General features: G+C 37.0%; 1 protein-coding gene across 2 annotated transcripts in view; it reads left to right on the forward strand.

Annotated features, from left to right (window-relative positions):
- Positions 1-15,022, forward strand: part of SIM1 (SIM bHLH transcription factor 1) — a 69,153-nt gene extending 54,131 nt beyond the window's left edge. For both annotated transcript variants that reach the window (XM_014051824.2, XM_014051826.2), the window contains exons 10-11: positions 9,523-9,931; positions 13,813-15,022. In XM_014051824.2, coding sequence (XP_013907299.2) covers positions 9,523-9,931; positions 13,813-14,549 — 1,146 coding nt within the window. In that variant the 3' untranslated portion in view covers positions 14,550-15,022. The remainder of the gene's footprint in view (positions 1-9,522; positions 9,932-13,812) is intronic.
- Positions 15,023-15,774: the final 752 nt, after the last annotated feature.

Here is a 15,774-nt window from a genome sequence, read left to right on the forward strand (position 1 = left end):
GAAAATGGCCTGGAAAATGGCCCAGAAAATGTTCTGGTTTTGGGGGCATTTGGAGGGCATTTTCAGGCCATTTTCTTGCACTCCAGTGCCCACGAAGACCAGCTGGCAACAGCACACGGGCCCACAGAGAGGGCTCTGTGTGCCACCTCTGGTACGCGTGCCATAGGTTTGCCATCATGGGTCTATGTTATCACTGGACAACATATTTGCACTGAGGGAATGTCCAAGGAAATGTAAACAGCATTAGGATTTTAATTACTACAGATTTAATGCTGGAAGCCATTTCCTATTATTTTGAAGATATACCACAAATCTTATAACATACAAAATTGCAAATGTTGATCAACAACACATATAGAGAATGTAGTTAAGGGAAAAATACAAAGTTAAATTTGATCTCTGTAGAAAATTCTGTGCTTTTGCCATTCACCTATGTAACTCACAAGATTCCATTCAATCTAAATTAGCATTCTATGGCTTCGATCATATTGTTGTCAATCCTGAATGATTAGGTTGGTCTTCCCCAATTTAATGTCTCTAGATATATTGCTCAATTCTCACTATTCTCACTATTTATACTGTTACACTATAAACTGTAACTCTGCTGCTTATATGACTTATATGGAGAGATACAAGTTTAGTAAAAGGTGGGAGATACCTGGGATAAAAATGCAAATTCTAAGTTAAAGGGAAAGAAGTCAACTAAAATACATACAAAAATTCAGTAATTCATGTGTTTGCTTTTCAAGTTTTGATGAAGTCTTAATTTTGATATTATAGAATTACATAACTTTGACACTAGAGGTAACTCTATTCATACCAGGCCATACTTATTTTCATAACATCGTATGTCTACATAATTTTGATTATCTATGCTGAATGAGTTCCCTGGATTATTTTTTTTCTATTTTTTTCTATGATCCAATTTTTTGTTTCATGGTTATCCAGTGCATTAAGAGTCTTCTTCAAAGCTAAGTTTAAAAGTGCTGATATTCTTTCTAAACTGCTTCTTCAAAGTCCAACGTTCACTTCTTTAGGATGTCACAGAGAAAAACATTGCAGGTATGGAGATGCCATGGAATCTTATCCATGTTCTTAACTATTACGGGTATTCGGCCAAGTGCTAATTTGTGTCATATTTCTTGACTGCTAGTTCTTTTACTATTCACTGATTCTAAAAGGCAGGAACTATCCACTACTTCGTTGTCAGTTCTATATCTCTGCATTTTTTGATCTTCTTTATGCATAATCTTAAGCTCATTTTCCCCATTTTTTTTGCTCACTGATTTTTCCTCACTGGAGCTTGCAGTTTATTTACATTTTCATCTATCAATATGTCATAAGTATGATGCCTGTTATTGGTATTCCTTCCTTAAATTTTAAAAGTGCATTTTTCTTCTAAGGCAGCCTCTCTCAATATTGTCAGATGGGAGCCAGTCTGTTTCACCAGGTTTAAATTGGATTGTGGCTTCCTGTCCTGTGATAGATTTTGTAAGCACACAAGAATTGTTTTGAATTCCTATTTTCCTCAGAGCATTCTCTACTTTGCCATAGTTGGCGTAATCAAATAATTTTCAATAATCAATGAAGTACATACTGACTTCATTTTTATATGATTTGGCTTTCTCAAATACCCAATATACATCTGCAATAATATTTCTTGTTCCTCAGCTTTTTCTAAAGCCATCTTGAACATCTGGCATCCCCTTCCCATGAAGAGTGTTGGATGATCTTATCAATCTTTTTCAAGCCTGTAAGCTAGAAAACATAATTATTAATATTCATTGCAGCATTGTGTTACCATTGATAGTGATAATGTTTCTTTTTAACTTGAAGGCACACAAGGCACTCCGCTCAAAACTACCTTATAGCATTTTTCTAGAGCCATGTACTAAATATTACCATCACTTTCATCAAATCAAAGTTCTTCTTTTCTAAAGATAATCATGGTAAAAGAATGCAGTGCAACAAACCTAATCTACTGTAAATCTATCATTTCATTGTTTACATAGATTGTCATTCTTTGTAAGGGCCCTTAAAAAACATCCCAAATACATACATTAATGAATAAACTCTGACGTAAGCCAAGGGGAGTTGATCCATATTCTCAAACACTTATATAGTACATTTCCTTACAGAGGGTGGTGGTGGTGGACTATGGCTCTTTTATGACTTGTGGGCTTCAACTCCATGAATTCCTGAACCAACCATGCTGGCTCAGGAATTCTAGGAGTTGAAGCCCACATGTCATAAAGGGGCCCTTGTCCCCCACCTCTGGCTTACAGTATGGAATATATTTTCCTCCTTTGAAAAGATTTGGAAAGTAGCACAAGTTTTTCTTTTTATTATTATGAAGTGAAAAGATACCAAACATGAGAAAGTGTTCTCCTAACATTTTAAAAAAAAACATTGACATCCCATCCCCAACAAAATCAACTCTATCCATAAATAAAAGTTTCAAGCAGAACCTAAATATTATTTAATTCATTTTATAGAACTTGGTTTCTTTCTGTTTAATAAGATGTAACTAAAATGTTTTTTACTGGGCTATGTATCATTGTCCTAACCTTACAAAGAGGTCAAATAAATTTTAAACCCATTTATTCTAAATACCTGAAACCTTATTTATTCTACACTGATTAATAGAGCAATAATATTAATAAGAAACTTTGTTTACCATGAGCTCCTGAGTTTTATTTTTTATTGCAATGATCACATCATGAAAAGTATGATTTCTATAGTAAAACATTTGGTTTGCATTAGATTCAACCTGTTGAGCAACATCCCTAATTCAATTTTATCACTTTTATTAAATTTGGTTTAGTCACAGTTTTGAATATTGTTTGCATGAATAAAAGTTTATCAAGGACAATTACTGCACTGCTTATGACTATCACTAAAATAATGTGTTTGCGTTTTAGTATCTATTGATATTTAATTACAGGTAATACTGAAAGTTTGTTTTTATTTTGGTTATTTTTGTTAGTAGCAAAGAGAACAGAAATATTCCAGATAAAAGCAAATCATAGCAAGATATGATTCCTTAATGATACATTGTCTATTTTATTCAATCTATTAATTAAATAGATTGAATAAAATATTTAATATATTAATTAGAATATTATACATCAAACTTTGCAAATTTGAAAGTGAAAGGAAACTTTAAAAAGTTCTAAAGTAGATTCAAAACTGGTACAGAATCACCATTAGTAGAGGTTATTTTAATGGTTAGGCTGCATTACTTTAATCGAAGCCTTCCACCATCTGTTCTGCCTATAATAGAAGACCATACTTTATATTTCAGGGTTACGTTAGTTAAAAAGGCAAGATAAAAGTGATTTAAAAGCACACACATGTTCTGTGTGTAAAGTAGATTGCATCTGTGATCTCCTACTTGTTTAATCAAGAGGGAAGTTACAGATGCCCAATGAAACACACGTTTTTGATGGCCGGAGAGATTTTTGTATAAAATGATTCTCTTTGCATAACCAGACATGTTTGGGAGCTGTGATAAAGACTGATAACTGTTTATCTATCAAGAGCTAGAGAAGTAGAAATAGATAATAAAATTTTCACAATCAGTGAACACCAATATCTAAAATAGGCTGGTGTTTAGTAGCTTAATAAATTCTGACATACTGTAGTTGATACTTAACGATCTAAGCGAAAAATCTCCTGCATGCCATCTATTTTTTCAAGTCTTTCTTCATTAACCTACATATTATATTTCCTTAATTATCAATTTATATAGTCACCCATCTCACTAATATGATGCTGGGCAGTATGAAACAAAACAAACAATTAAAACAAACCTTAAATAATCATTAAAGCAATTACTGTAAACTATAAATAAAACCACAGGAGAATGCACCAAAAACCCACATATAATCCAACAATCTAGTAGGCGCCCTATTACTACGAAATCCCCATACCTGCTAAAAAGAACATACTTCAAGAGTTTTCTAGAACAATAGGGTCAGGGCTAATTTAGCATACAGAATCCATCATGTACCCCTCCTTGATGAGACAAGTACAGGTAGATGTAATTAGGAGAGACAGCCCTTCCAATAACCTTGCTCCATGTCATTTAAGGCTTTAAAGCAGTGGTTCCCAATGTGGGACCTATGTCCCACAGGAAGGCAATTAGAACCTTGTTTAAACCAAGTTAATGGCCTTTTAGGCTTCTTCCGCATAAGTAGAGCTCACTTTTTGAATAAAGTAAGAATTATTGGGGGGGGGATGAGGATTTTAGAGATGCTTAGGTGGGGCATGGCCAAAAAAAGGTTGGGAACCACTGCTTTAAAGGTTAGAACCAGCACCTGGAAACCTGGGAACAAACTGGCAACCAGTACAGTTCACCAAACAGAAGTTTAACAACACCAAAGTGGCAATTCTCCATGGACCAAAGGTATGCTGAACTTGTAACGTCCAAGTGCCCTTCAAGGGTAGCTCCATGTAGACATGTTGCAATAATCCGGGGTGAAATTCAGCAGATTCTGGAGAACCGGTAGTGGAAATGTTGAGTAGTTTGGAGAACCGGCAAATGCCACCTCTGGCTGGCTCCAGAGTGGGGAAGAAATTGAGATTTTACAGTATCCTTCCCCTGCCACACCCACAGAACTGGTAGTAAACAATTTTGCATTATGTCACTAGAGTAATCCATACTTTATTTATATGCCTTAGATAATGAGAGACTTTTAACTCATTTTAAACAGTCAAGAAACTGTTTAAAGATTTTTGTGACCATTTGTTTTATTCTAACCACTTTGCCAAATGTTATTACAAAGAACCTGTATTTTTTTTACAAAAACTTTACAATATAATAATTAATGCTTAATTAGTAAGAACAGTTATAAATCCTGCTGACAACTCTGCTGTCCATTTAGTCAGAATGTGTATTTGTAAGTAGGCCCAATCGACTATTATTTTTTGCCTTTGTTTCACAGAAATTAATTAGCAAACATTATGCATGTGAAGTCAAAACTTCCAGGTCAAGCATACAGGAAAAGGGAATCTTCAGAATAGCTCCATTTGTTATGAGGTTAAAATTGGAGGAGGGAGAATTGTGTGTGTAATTATTAAACTGTTGGAAGGAGGAAGGGACATACAGTATCAATATAATGTGTTGAGCCTGCTAAGTAAAAAGTTTCTGTGAGAAATTAATTTAGAATCTGTTTCGAGAGCCTGGAATTGGGTTCTTTGCCTTGAATTTATTCCCACCAGGTTGCAATAAAGTAGACTCGTGCAGACTATTTTGATTCTAGTTCAAGATTTAAAGACAGAATGATTTAATTAAAGTTTATGATTCAAGCCCCAAGAGGAAACCCATTCCATTTCATCCATCTTGAGATTTAGTTTTTTAAAAACATCCCTAGGGAATGTTCAAAGAGGAACATCTAAACAACAACAACTACTACTACTACTTCTCCTCCTCCTCGTTGTTCTCGTCCTCCTCCTCCCCGTCCTACATCCTCCTCGTCCTCCTACAGTGTCCTTCTCCTTCTGAAAAAATGGATGAAAAAACTGTCAATTTTCAAGAGTACATTTTTGAAATATCCCCCTAGAGGCAGTGATAGTAGGAATGAAGTAAGAACAGCAGTCTCCAGATTATCCAGAAAAGAGCCTATGCTGAGTTTATTGAACCAATGCAGCAAGTGCCCTAATCCTATTTTAAAATTGAAATGTTTAAGAACTGGTTAAAAAAAACCTGGTAAGCACTTACTTTTTCATTTGCTCTTCAAACCAGTCAAATGCTGAAGATTGCCCATAGGATAGGGTAGTCTTCCTTCTGAACTTTGGATCTGGGGGTGAGGGGCAGGATGCGGAGAGATGAGAATGTTTGTAAGCCTGGCTTCACTTTGGAAGAGCCTTTTTTTCATTAACTTTGATGGGACACCAGGCTGGGCAGGACATGATAAAGTTTGGCATCTTTGGGACCAGATCACCTCAACCCGGTAGAATTCAGTTGTGTGCAGATTAGAACTTGCTAGTAATGTTCTCTTAGTTGATTACTTAGTAGAGGCAGGAAAACAGCAGAAACAGACCGGCATAATTGGATGCAGTGTCATGGAGGCTGACACAGAACAAGTATGATTGATAGGCGTTATCACATTAATGGAAAAACAATAAACTTTTGAGCCAATGCTTGACTTAACCTGTCCCCCATTTACTGTACACTTTATAAAGAAAATAAAGCTTACTAGGCTTGTGCAGCGGTTTCCCTTTGAAGGAAATAGGGAGCTTCAAAGGATGTTGGGTACTGTAATACACCTGTTGGCATCTGCCATGCAACTCCCTCACAACACTCCTCATATGAAGTATGTGTAACTTTATACATTGCCTGACACAGTATCAAAATCAGCAGAAAACTATTAAATTAAAAAATCTACCCCGTGCTACAAAGCCACCTGATTCATTTTGCTGATTTGAACCCACTTTGGTTCATGTATCTGAAAAATAAAGTGTTTTGAACGAAGCTTCATCATTCTCAAGTTCTGATAATTCTTCTCTTCTACTGCTGTCCTCGAGATCTGTTGTTTGCAAAGAGATTCCTGAATTTTGCAGCAGCTTTTTTTTTTAATTGAAGGAGATGGATTAAAAACACTTATTTGAATTCATAACTAAGTTCCCTTAGGGCTTATGAACTGCCACCTACATACACTGATTAGAACCTATACCATTTCTATTAATAAAAATTTCTGTTTGCATGACCGTTGAGAAAAATATACATTCCAGGATGTCTCTTCAGCTGATCCCTAAAATTAAGTATTCTTGAAGATTTCCTTGGATTAATAGAACTTTCAGGATTCTAACAATGGCACTGAATGTCAGGACTATCCTTCAGGAATTGTCAGCCCTTCTTTGTCAGCATCTAGTGATCCATCTTTGTTTGAATTGCTCTGCTCCGGGAAGCACTTGGTGACTAAACATGGTCAGAAATAGATTATATGAACTCTTTCAATGCTAGGGGCCTTTTCAGTTTGAGAAGGCACTAATTGATTTCAGGCATAATTCCTAGCCAAGTAAACTCTTAGCGTTTGCCCCAGTCCTTGCCTTGTAATTTAATGTAGACAAGCTACATTAAAATTTGTAGGAATTATGATGTGGGGAAAAAATGAAATGAAATCACTTCCAAATATGGTTTGAAAAGCTTCCCCATCTCCCTGCATATTTTCTGCCAAATGTCATATGAAGCTGAGTGGTAAGCCCTTTGTGCTTGTCCTTTGACCAAAGATCAACTTTCTAATTTAAGTTCATGCATGTTGGGTTCTGGTGCTGTTCCCTTTTTCATACCACTTGGTTTAGTCTTTTTCCTACGCAATGTTGTGCCTTCATCCTTCCATCTTAGACAAGGCCAGTCAAAACAAGACATGAAATGTAACAGCACCATGTCACTTAGACCAAAACAAGCTTGGGGTTTGGTTTTTTTTGAACATTTTAATTAGAGTGGGTTTGTGGAAATGAAAATCCTAGTGAATAGTTCCTGTGTTAATAGTTTCTGATTCAGATATCTTCACGTGAGGGGAAGATAGGATAATTACTGAAAATCAGTTAAAATCAGTTAATATCTGATAACGAGGTGGCCTTATACCCATGCTTATTCTAGGGCTGCTTGAGAATAAGTCTCAATATTTCATTGACAGAAGAAAGCAAAATCCATCTAAACTGTAAAAATACTGGGTGAAGAGAAAGGTTTCTTCCAGATACATAGAGCAGATTTCCAAGGGATCCTTTTTCAGTGGATCCAATCCAGAAGTAGAGATGGGGGGAGTGAAAACAGTCAAAATGGGGGATGCAGCCATACAATCAAACCCCAATGGGTCAATCAAGCAGTTGAAATCATTTTTATGACTTTTTGACAAGTTCCCCCCTCCCGCCTCACACCATGAATTAAGTATTGCTTAAAACTAGAGAAGATACTTATATAAAACTGTTTATAATGATACATGATGCTATACTGTAAAAATAGGTAATTCTAAATATTTGTTCTGAAGAACTTGGGATAAGTAATCTTGTTAGTACGTAATAATGCATGCTGAGGCATAGTATAACAGAAGGAATTTAAAAATGGTTACTCGCAGGTGAGAAGTCAGGAATGTTTCCCAAAATATGTTTCTGGTTTTTACATATTAATATTTGGGATGGGAAATAGCATCTTAGTTTGTTGATATTTAATCTGAGGAGTTTAAATGTAAAACTCACTGGAGCAGCATTTTTCATGTATTCCAGTTTGAACAGATTTGACCTGGACCTCCCAAATTAATATGTAGGTTGAAATATTTTAGATTTCACGTTGTTCTGAATTTTGTGATTCAGTTCTTTCAAAACATCAAACGTGCTTATAGAGATCTGAAGTTTTTTTTCCCCTCAGTGCAGTAATATTGTGATTTGGGTTAAAGGGATGTTAACATTAGTTTCTTACCATAGACAGATTATGTCCATCTCTATGGCCTCTGCCCTGTCCACCAAAATCCAGCAGATTCCCCATTTATTAGCCTTTCCGGAGGCCTTAAAAAGTCAGCTTTCCCCCAGTTGTTGGGATAGGATGAAACTGAATCCCAGTGATTAAGACTGTTTATGTATTAGGCAGGATTGTTTTAGGGCACCAAGGGTTGTGTTTTGGACACTGAGGTGTGTGGATATTGTTTCTTTTATGTTTTTATCACTGCTGGAGTGAACTGCTCATAGTTATGACACATAAAATAGATGGAAATGTAAGTCTCTAAAGTAAATGAATAAAATATGAACTGCACACATTAGGGTAAAGTATTATAAGGGATGCATCTTTTTGGAAAACTTTATGCTAGAAACACGCACATATATACTTGAGAGTTGTTTTCAACTGTAAATAAAATGGATGGAATGGATTGATGAACGGATGGACCAATCTGTTCTTCCCTACTAAAGGAGATTAAACTAAGCAGGACATTTTTCAGTGGATATGATTTCAGAGACGATGCTTTCATCAGCTCAATGCCCTGAGATGTGTTGGTCTAAAATCCTCATGAATGAGAATGATTGCAAAGGCAGGCCAGAAGATCTTGAGAGCGTCCAGTTGATGAATAGTTAGAATGAAATGCTTTAATGATCCAGTAAGCTGCTTAAAGAAGTCTACTTGGTGCAGCAGAAATGAATACATGCTGGTATGTATAATGGCAGCCTCACAAGATAAACCGTAGCTTTGTAATGAAAAGCTATTGCAAAATACAGAAGAGAGGCTGGAGATGGCTTTCCAGTGGGGTTACAACTGAAAAGAGAACATAGCTCGATTTGATTTCCATAATAGGTATTTGCAGGAAGAATGAAATAGAGGTGGATATGCACTGAGCAAACAATTTAAAATAAAATAAACCTCCTGATTCACAAGCCGGTTGTGTGACATTACACATAACTGCATGTAGATTTTTTTTTATTCAGGAACACTGATTTGCACCTGGTCTTAAACACCTTGAAAATCAAATTAATGATCAGCACTTATCTACCCTTAATTTCTTCTTCTCTTCCCCCCTTTCTTTTATCCAGCAGTATTCTGGATTTCATACAGAACGATCTGAATCTGATCATGAAAGCCAGTGGGGTGGAAGTCCACTGACTGACACTGCATCTCCACAATTAATGGATCCCACTGAAAGACCAAACTCTCAGCATCATGATGTTTCCTGTGCCTATAGACAATACTCGGATCGTGGTGCCCTCTGCTATGGTTTTGCAGTTGACCATTCTAGGTTAGCGGATGATAGACACTTCCATACTCAAGCCTGTGAAGGGGGCAGGTGTGAGGCTGGTCGGTACTTTCTTGGCACACCACAGCCTGGAAGGGAAGCATGGTGGGGTTCTCGATCTGGCCTTCCCCTAACCAAATCTTCTCCGGAAAGCCGAGAAGCCTATGAAAGCAACATGCCACACATAACATCCATTCACAGGATTCATGGTAAGTTGTAAACCAACCTGAACTATTGCTTGTGTAAGCAACCTTGAGCCAGAGATTAAAAATGTGTTTGCATCTCCCCCCCCTCAATTTACAGGCAATTTAGAGATATTTGTTCTTTAGCTGCCCTAGTTTCTAGGCCTCATATTGTTACAGATGCAGTATATTTTTTTCTTTTTTTCTTTTCTTTTTTTCATGACTGCCAAAAAATCTTTAAAAGTTATAGTTTTTAGCACTAGTTCTCTTTTAAAACCTACATAGAATTGATTTTATGTGCACTGGGTATCAGCTAAGAGTTAATATGTTCTTGATACTTCCCAATGTAGTTGTAGAGATTACTTGCAGATTAAAAACTCTTTACACATTGCCTCTCAACCAGGTAAGAAATGTTGTGCTGGGCTTCTTGATTAGGATAGGTTGGGATGGGATGGGATGGGATGTAATGCGATAGGATGAATAGGAAAGCCTCTTTTCAAAATATATCTTCATTTAAATGGATTATTTATGCAAATAGTCAGCTAAGAAGTGCTAAAATCTAACAAATTTATTGATCAAATCCAAGAAAGGTTAGACTTGTTGAGAAGGGAACAAAAAGTAGTTTAAACACAATACTGGAAACAACAAAACTGTAAAGGGAGAAGTTTGAAAAGATCAAATTTTAGGAAGTATTCTATAAAAGAAAGTGACTCTTTATGAAAGGAGAATCCATGTCTCCACATCAGAAATAATTACTTCGGTTAAGCTTATGTGGGTTATGCTACAGAGACTGAGTGAACCTGCATAATTAAAAAGATATATATAAAATAAAATGAAAAGAATGGCTTAACAAATGAATGGCTACATAGTAGAGAACAGGGGAAAGGCTTAATTAAAAAGGCATGGAGAAAAATGGTACAGAAGTGTTGTAGCATTCTTGCTGTTAATCTTTCCTGTACATACTGTATGGTGCTTTCAGGATTTTTTTCAAGACACCATGTTCAATTGACCCTTCCCTTTTTATTTTTTTTACTGGATCTGTTTTTTGTCCATTAAAGTCAATAGAGTGCAAGGAGAAATCCAAAAGAAGGAAGCATAGTTCTGATGATGTTCAAGGTGCTTGGACAGTTGCCATCATTGCTCCCTATTAAGGGCTTGGATGCATTGATTAATGCTAAGCCAGCATCAGAACTGACGTGAGTGTGGAGGACCCTCAGAACAGTTGAAAACATCAGGTTCAGGCTTTTGGTATAACAGACTTGCAAAATTGTAGAAACACAACTTAATTTGGAAAACTGAGCTATATAAGTAGGCATCTGGTCATCTGAAACAGGTAATAGATTCACAAATGAATAGGTGTAATATTTGAACGTTGACTCGAGTTGACATTTTTAGGAAAAACAGGGGCCTTATCCTATCCAGAGTGTTATTAGGTTGTGCTAAATACTTTTATTTATAAAATATTATATTACTAGTGCTGTGCTATTACTACAAGATAGAATTTGCTCCTTTTCATACTGCTGAGTTCCTTGCTTACAAATGCAGCATTAAATATCTTTAAAATAGAAAGCATTTCAATACTTAGTGTCTTTCTCATTAGATATATTGAAATATACACAATAACACTATAATTCCTGATTCAGCAATTTTGTTGTATGGTTGCAAAACCAGCTTCAGCCTAAACTACCAATTTTGTTATGAACATTAATGGATTCAATTTAGCAGGTTTTTCTTTCTTTCTTAAGAGTCATTGAGTTTTGTATCATCAGTCTATAAACATTAATAGGAGTGGAAGTAATTTAAGTTAAAAATGAATTTCATTGGTAAGAGTTATTAGGCAATCTAAATGCTCCTGAACCAATAATTGATTGTGCAGTTCATAAGGCACTGAACGTGACTAGACAAACTTATGTCATTATATTCTGAATAGAAATGCTAATACATATTGACAAGATGTATTGCATCTCTGCCTGTCTTACAAAGAAGCATTTCAAAACAAAACTATGTGGCATCACTTGATTTGAATTTTTAATTTTTTCAGGTGCTTTTGATGTAAATACATTCTTTCCTTTATAGTATCTTCACATTTATGCTTTGTGCACTGTGCAGGCATATGTTATTAGTGCAAGAGACAGCAATCTTGTTTTCTCCCTATATACCAGCACATGGTTTTGCAGTTAACCAGCTATTAAGGGGGAAAAAAGCTGGAATGTCAAGAGATGATATAAGGTCATAATAGTCTACTAATACAACCTGAAATAGTGTGATATTTTCATATTCTCATGTGAGATCTCATGAGATTTGTGTGGGATTGCCAACATCTTGTGAAAAATTGGAATATTGCAAGATTTTTAAAAATATTTTATTTTGTTTGGGATTTGGAGAACTTGTACTAGACAGTTGATGGCTAGGGATAACAGCACTCTGACATTTATTTGAACTGCATGCTAATGCTGGGGAAAAAAAACTGGAAAAAATCTAGAAGCATGGTGATACACAGCCAGTAATGTAGGAATTATCTTACAGAAAGTCAAATGAAATTCCCCTTGGGACAATTCTTCCTATGCTTTGTGCATAAGAAACTAGCTGCAGAGAGTTCACAGGCTCTGTTGGCCTCTGCTAACTATGAACCAGTTAGGAACAACGTGGGGATGAAAGTTTGCAAAACCAAATTTTCTTATGTGTTGAACCCAGTTTCTTTTTCTAGTTAAATTGAGACATTATAATAGCAATAGCACCTAGACTTATATTCCACTTCATAGTGCGTGACAGCCCTCTCTAAGCAGTTTACAGAGCCAGCATAAGAGCCGAGGTGGCGCAGTGGTTAGGGTGCAGTACTGCAGGCCACTTCAGCTGACTGTTATCTGCAGTTCAGCGGTTCTAATCTCACCGGCTCAAAGGTTGACTCAGCCTTCCATCCTTCAGAGGTGGGTAAAATGAGGACCCGGATTGTTGGGGGCGATATGCTGACTCTGTAAACCGCTTAGAGAGGGCTGAAAGCCCTATGAAGCGGTATATAAGTCTAACTGCTGTTGCTATAATTATTGAAATTATAATTATATAATGATAACGTAAAGGTTCCCCATGCACATATGTGCTAGTCATTCCTGACTCTAGGGGACAGTGCTCATCTTCATTTCAAAGCTGAAGAGCCAGCGCGGTCCAAAGACAACTCCGTGGTCATGTGGCCAGCATGACTAAATGGTGAAGGTGCACGGAACACTGTTACCTTCCCACCAAAGGTGGTCCCTATTTTTCTACTTGCATCTTTACATGCTTTTGAACTGCTAGGTTGGCAGAAGCTGGGACAAGTAACGGGAGCTCACTCCATTACGCAGTGCTAGGGATTCGAATGGCTGAACTGCCGACCAGTTATATTATAGTAGTAGAGGGTAGCAGATGTGGAGTTATAGATGTCACTTTTATTTTAGTTGTACATATATTTAAAAATTTATAAAATATATGTATTTCTATGCATTCTCCTTTCTCAAGTAGCACACGGTTTTCTCTGTAAGCATTATAGTTTGTATACAAAGTAGGAAGATGCAATGATATGTTACAGAGACATCCCCAAACAGAAACAGGGAAGGAGCGAAGCGTCGATGATTTCTGTGAATTCAGACATCCGAAGTGAGAAGGCTCAAAGTCAGGAGACAAGAGGTTCCTCAGCTGAATCTGAGCTTGACAACAGAATCCTGCTAACATAGATACAATATTCATTTTATTGGCAGTAAGTCAGTGTGGGCCAAGATATATGCTGCAGCTTGATGTGGTTGTAAATGGCTTAAAATTCTTAATACTGTTATTTTGCCTTCAGGAGGTCATCAGTTCTGAATGATCTGCTGGACTTGGCGCAAAATCCACTGTTCAATATTTATACTCTTTGTTTTGCTCTTTTTTTTTTTTAGGACGAGGGCACTGGGATGAAGAAAGTGTGGTTAGTTCCCCAGATCCTGGTTCGGCTAGTGAGTCAGGGGACCGATACCACTCTGAGCAGTATCAGGGCAGCCCACATGAGCCCAGCAAAATTGAAACTCTAATTAGAGCGACTCAGCAAATGATTAAAGAAGAAGAGAACAGGCTACAGCAGCGGAAATCCACCCCCGATCAGCTGGTTTCGATGAACGGAACTGGGAAAAAGCACTCTGTTTGTTTTACAAACTACCATCAGCAGCAACAGCTGAGAGAAGCCTGCCGAGTCCCCAGCATCACCACTACACCTCCTTGTGAACACACACAGCAACCGCGGGATGGGAAACTGATGAGCCCCCAGGAGAACGACTATGACAACAGCCCCACGACACTATCTAGAATAAACAGTCCTGGGTCTGATCGAATGTCTAAATCCGGCTTGATCTTGGCTAAAGACTATTTTCATTCTGACGTGTCACCCCATCAGACACCAGGAGATCATCAGCCCACAAGCTCTCCAAATTATTACACTTCCCATAGGCAATACTTTGATAAGCATGCCTACACCTTAACAGGATTTGCTCTGGAGCACCTTTATGACAGTGAAACGATTAGGAACTATTCTTTGGGTTGCAATGGATCACACTTTGATGTGACTTCTCACCTACGGATGCAACAAGATCCAGCCCAGGGACACAAGGGCACATCTGTTATAATAACCAATGGGAGCTGATGGGCCTTTCTCTCTTCCCCACCCCACTTCACCCCCCTTTTTAAGCTCGTCCTAGGAAAAGTATCTTTGCAGAGTAATAATCACAGATGCATATGTTTCACTACCAACATTTGACGAGCTACAGTGCACTAAAAGAGTTCTTGTAGTGTTGAGTGTTGGTTTATCCCAATTGCTATTTCAAATGCATTGGTCTCAAGGTTAAGGTAAAGAAAACAAAATCAAACCATAAAGTTAGCACTACATTGTGAAGGAGATCTAATTTGGGAGCGCTCTTGCTATGCAAAATTAACCATTTTGCTTGCATGGACATGCATGATAAACTAGTTAAGGAAAATCTATATAAGTTACTGCTGTCTCTAAGGCTTTAATAAAGTAAGAGCACTATGCACTGAATGTGTGTGTGTGTGTCTGTGTATCTGTGTATCTGTGTGCTATGCAAAAAATGCACACACATATACACGCTTATGTTCAGAAACATAGACATAGAGGCATACATACACACATATACACACACAAAGAAGGATGCAAAGCATTTTGAGTTATTTAATTTCCCCTAATAATTCCCTGTTGGCCACAAAGATTGCTAATTAAAAGTTAGACTGTTAATATGGAAGTAGAGAAGTGCAGAATTAAGAGATTTGTATGCTGTACAACAATATTAGGTTGTCACATAGAGGCCATATTTTAAGAGATAAACAACATCAGGGGAAAGTGGATATATTGGAAGTGATGTAATGGCATAGGTTTGGAGGAAAGAGCACTTTTGAAAGCTGATCACAATAGCAGTTCTATTTGTTGGTAAACTAGGAAAGTCCTAATGAAGAAGTGGTAGATACAGTAGGTGGAAATGGTTAAAAATCCAGTTAAGAGTTCCTTGAGTAACTTGTTATGAAAACATCAGAACATAGCAAAAGAGAAAGGTTTTTGGCTAGTCTAAAGAAAAGAAAGAGACATGATAGCAGTATTCCAGTATTTGAGAGGCTGCCACAAAGAAGAGGGGGTCAAATTATTCTCCAAAGCACCAGAGGGCAGGACAAGAAACAATGGTTGGAAAATAATCAAAGAGAAAAGCAACCTGGAAGTAAGGAGAACCTTCCTAACACTGAGGACAATTAACCAGCAGAACAACTTGCCTTCAGAAACTGTGGGCACTCCATCACTGGAGGTTTTTAAAAAGAGACTAGTCAGTCACTTATCTGAAATAGTATAGCATCTCCTGCTTGAA

The sequence above is a fragment of the Thamnophis sirtalis genome, unplaced genomic scaffold, assembly GCF_051295495.1.
Source record: "Thamnophis sirtalis isolate CommonGarterSnake01/CBP01778 unplaced genomic scaffold, rThaSir2_p1.2 scaffold_6, whole genome shotgun sequence".
Classification (NCBI taxonomy): Eukaryota; Metazoa; Chordata; class Lepidosauria; order Squamata; family Natricidae; genus Thamnophis; species Thamnophis sirtalis.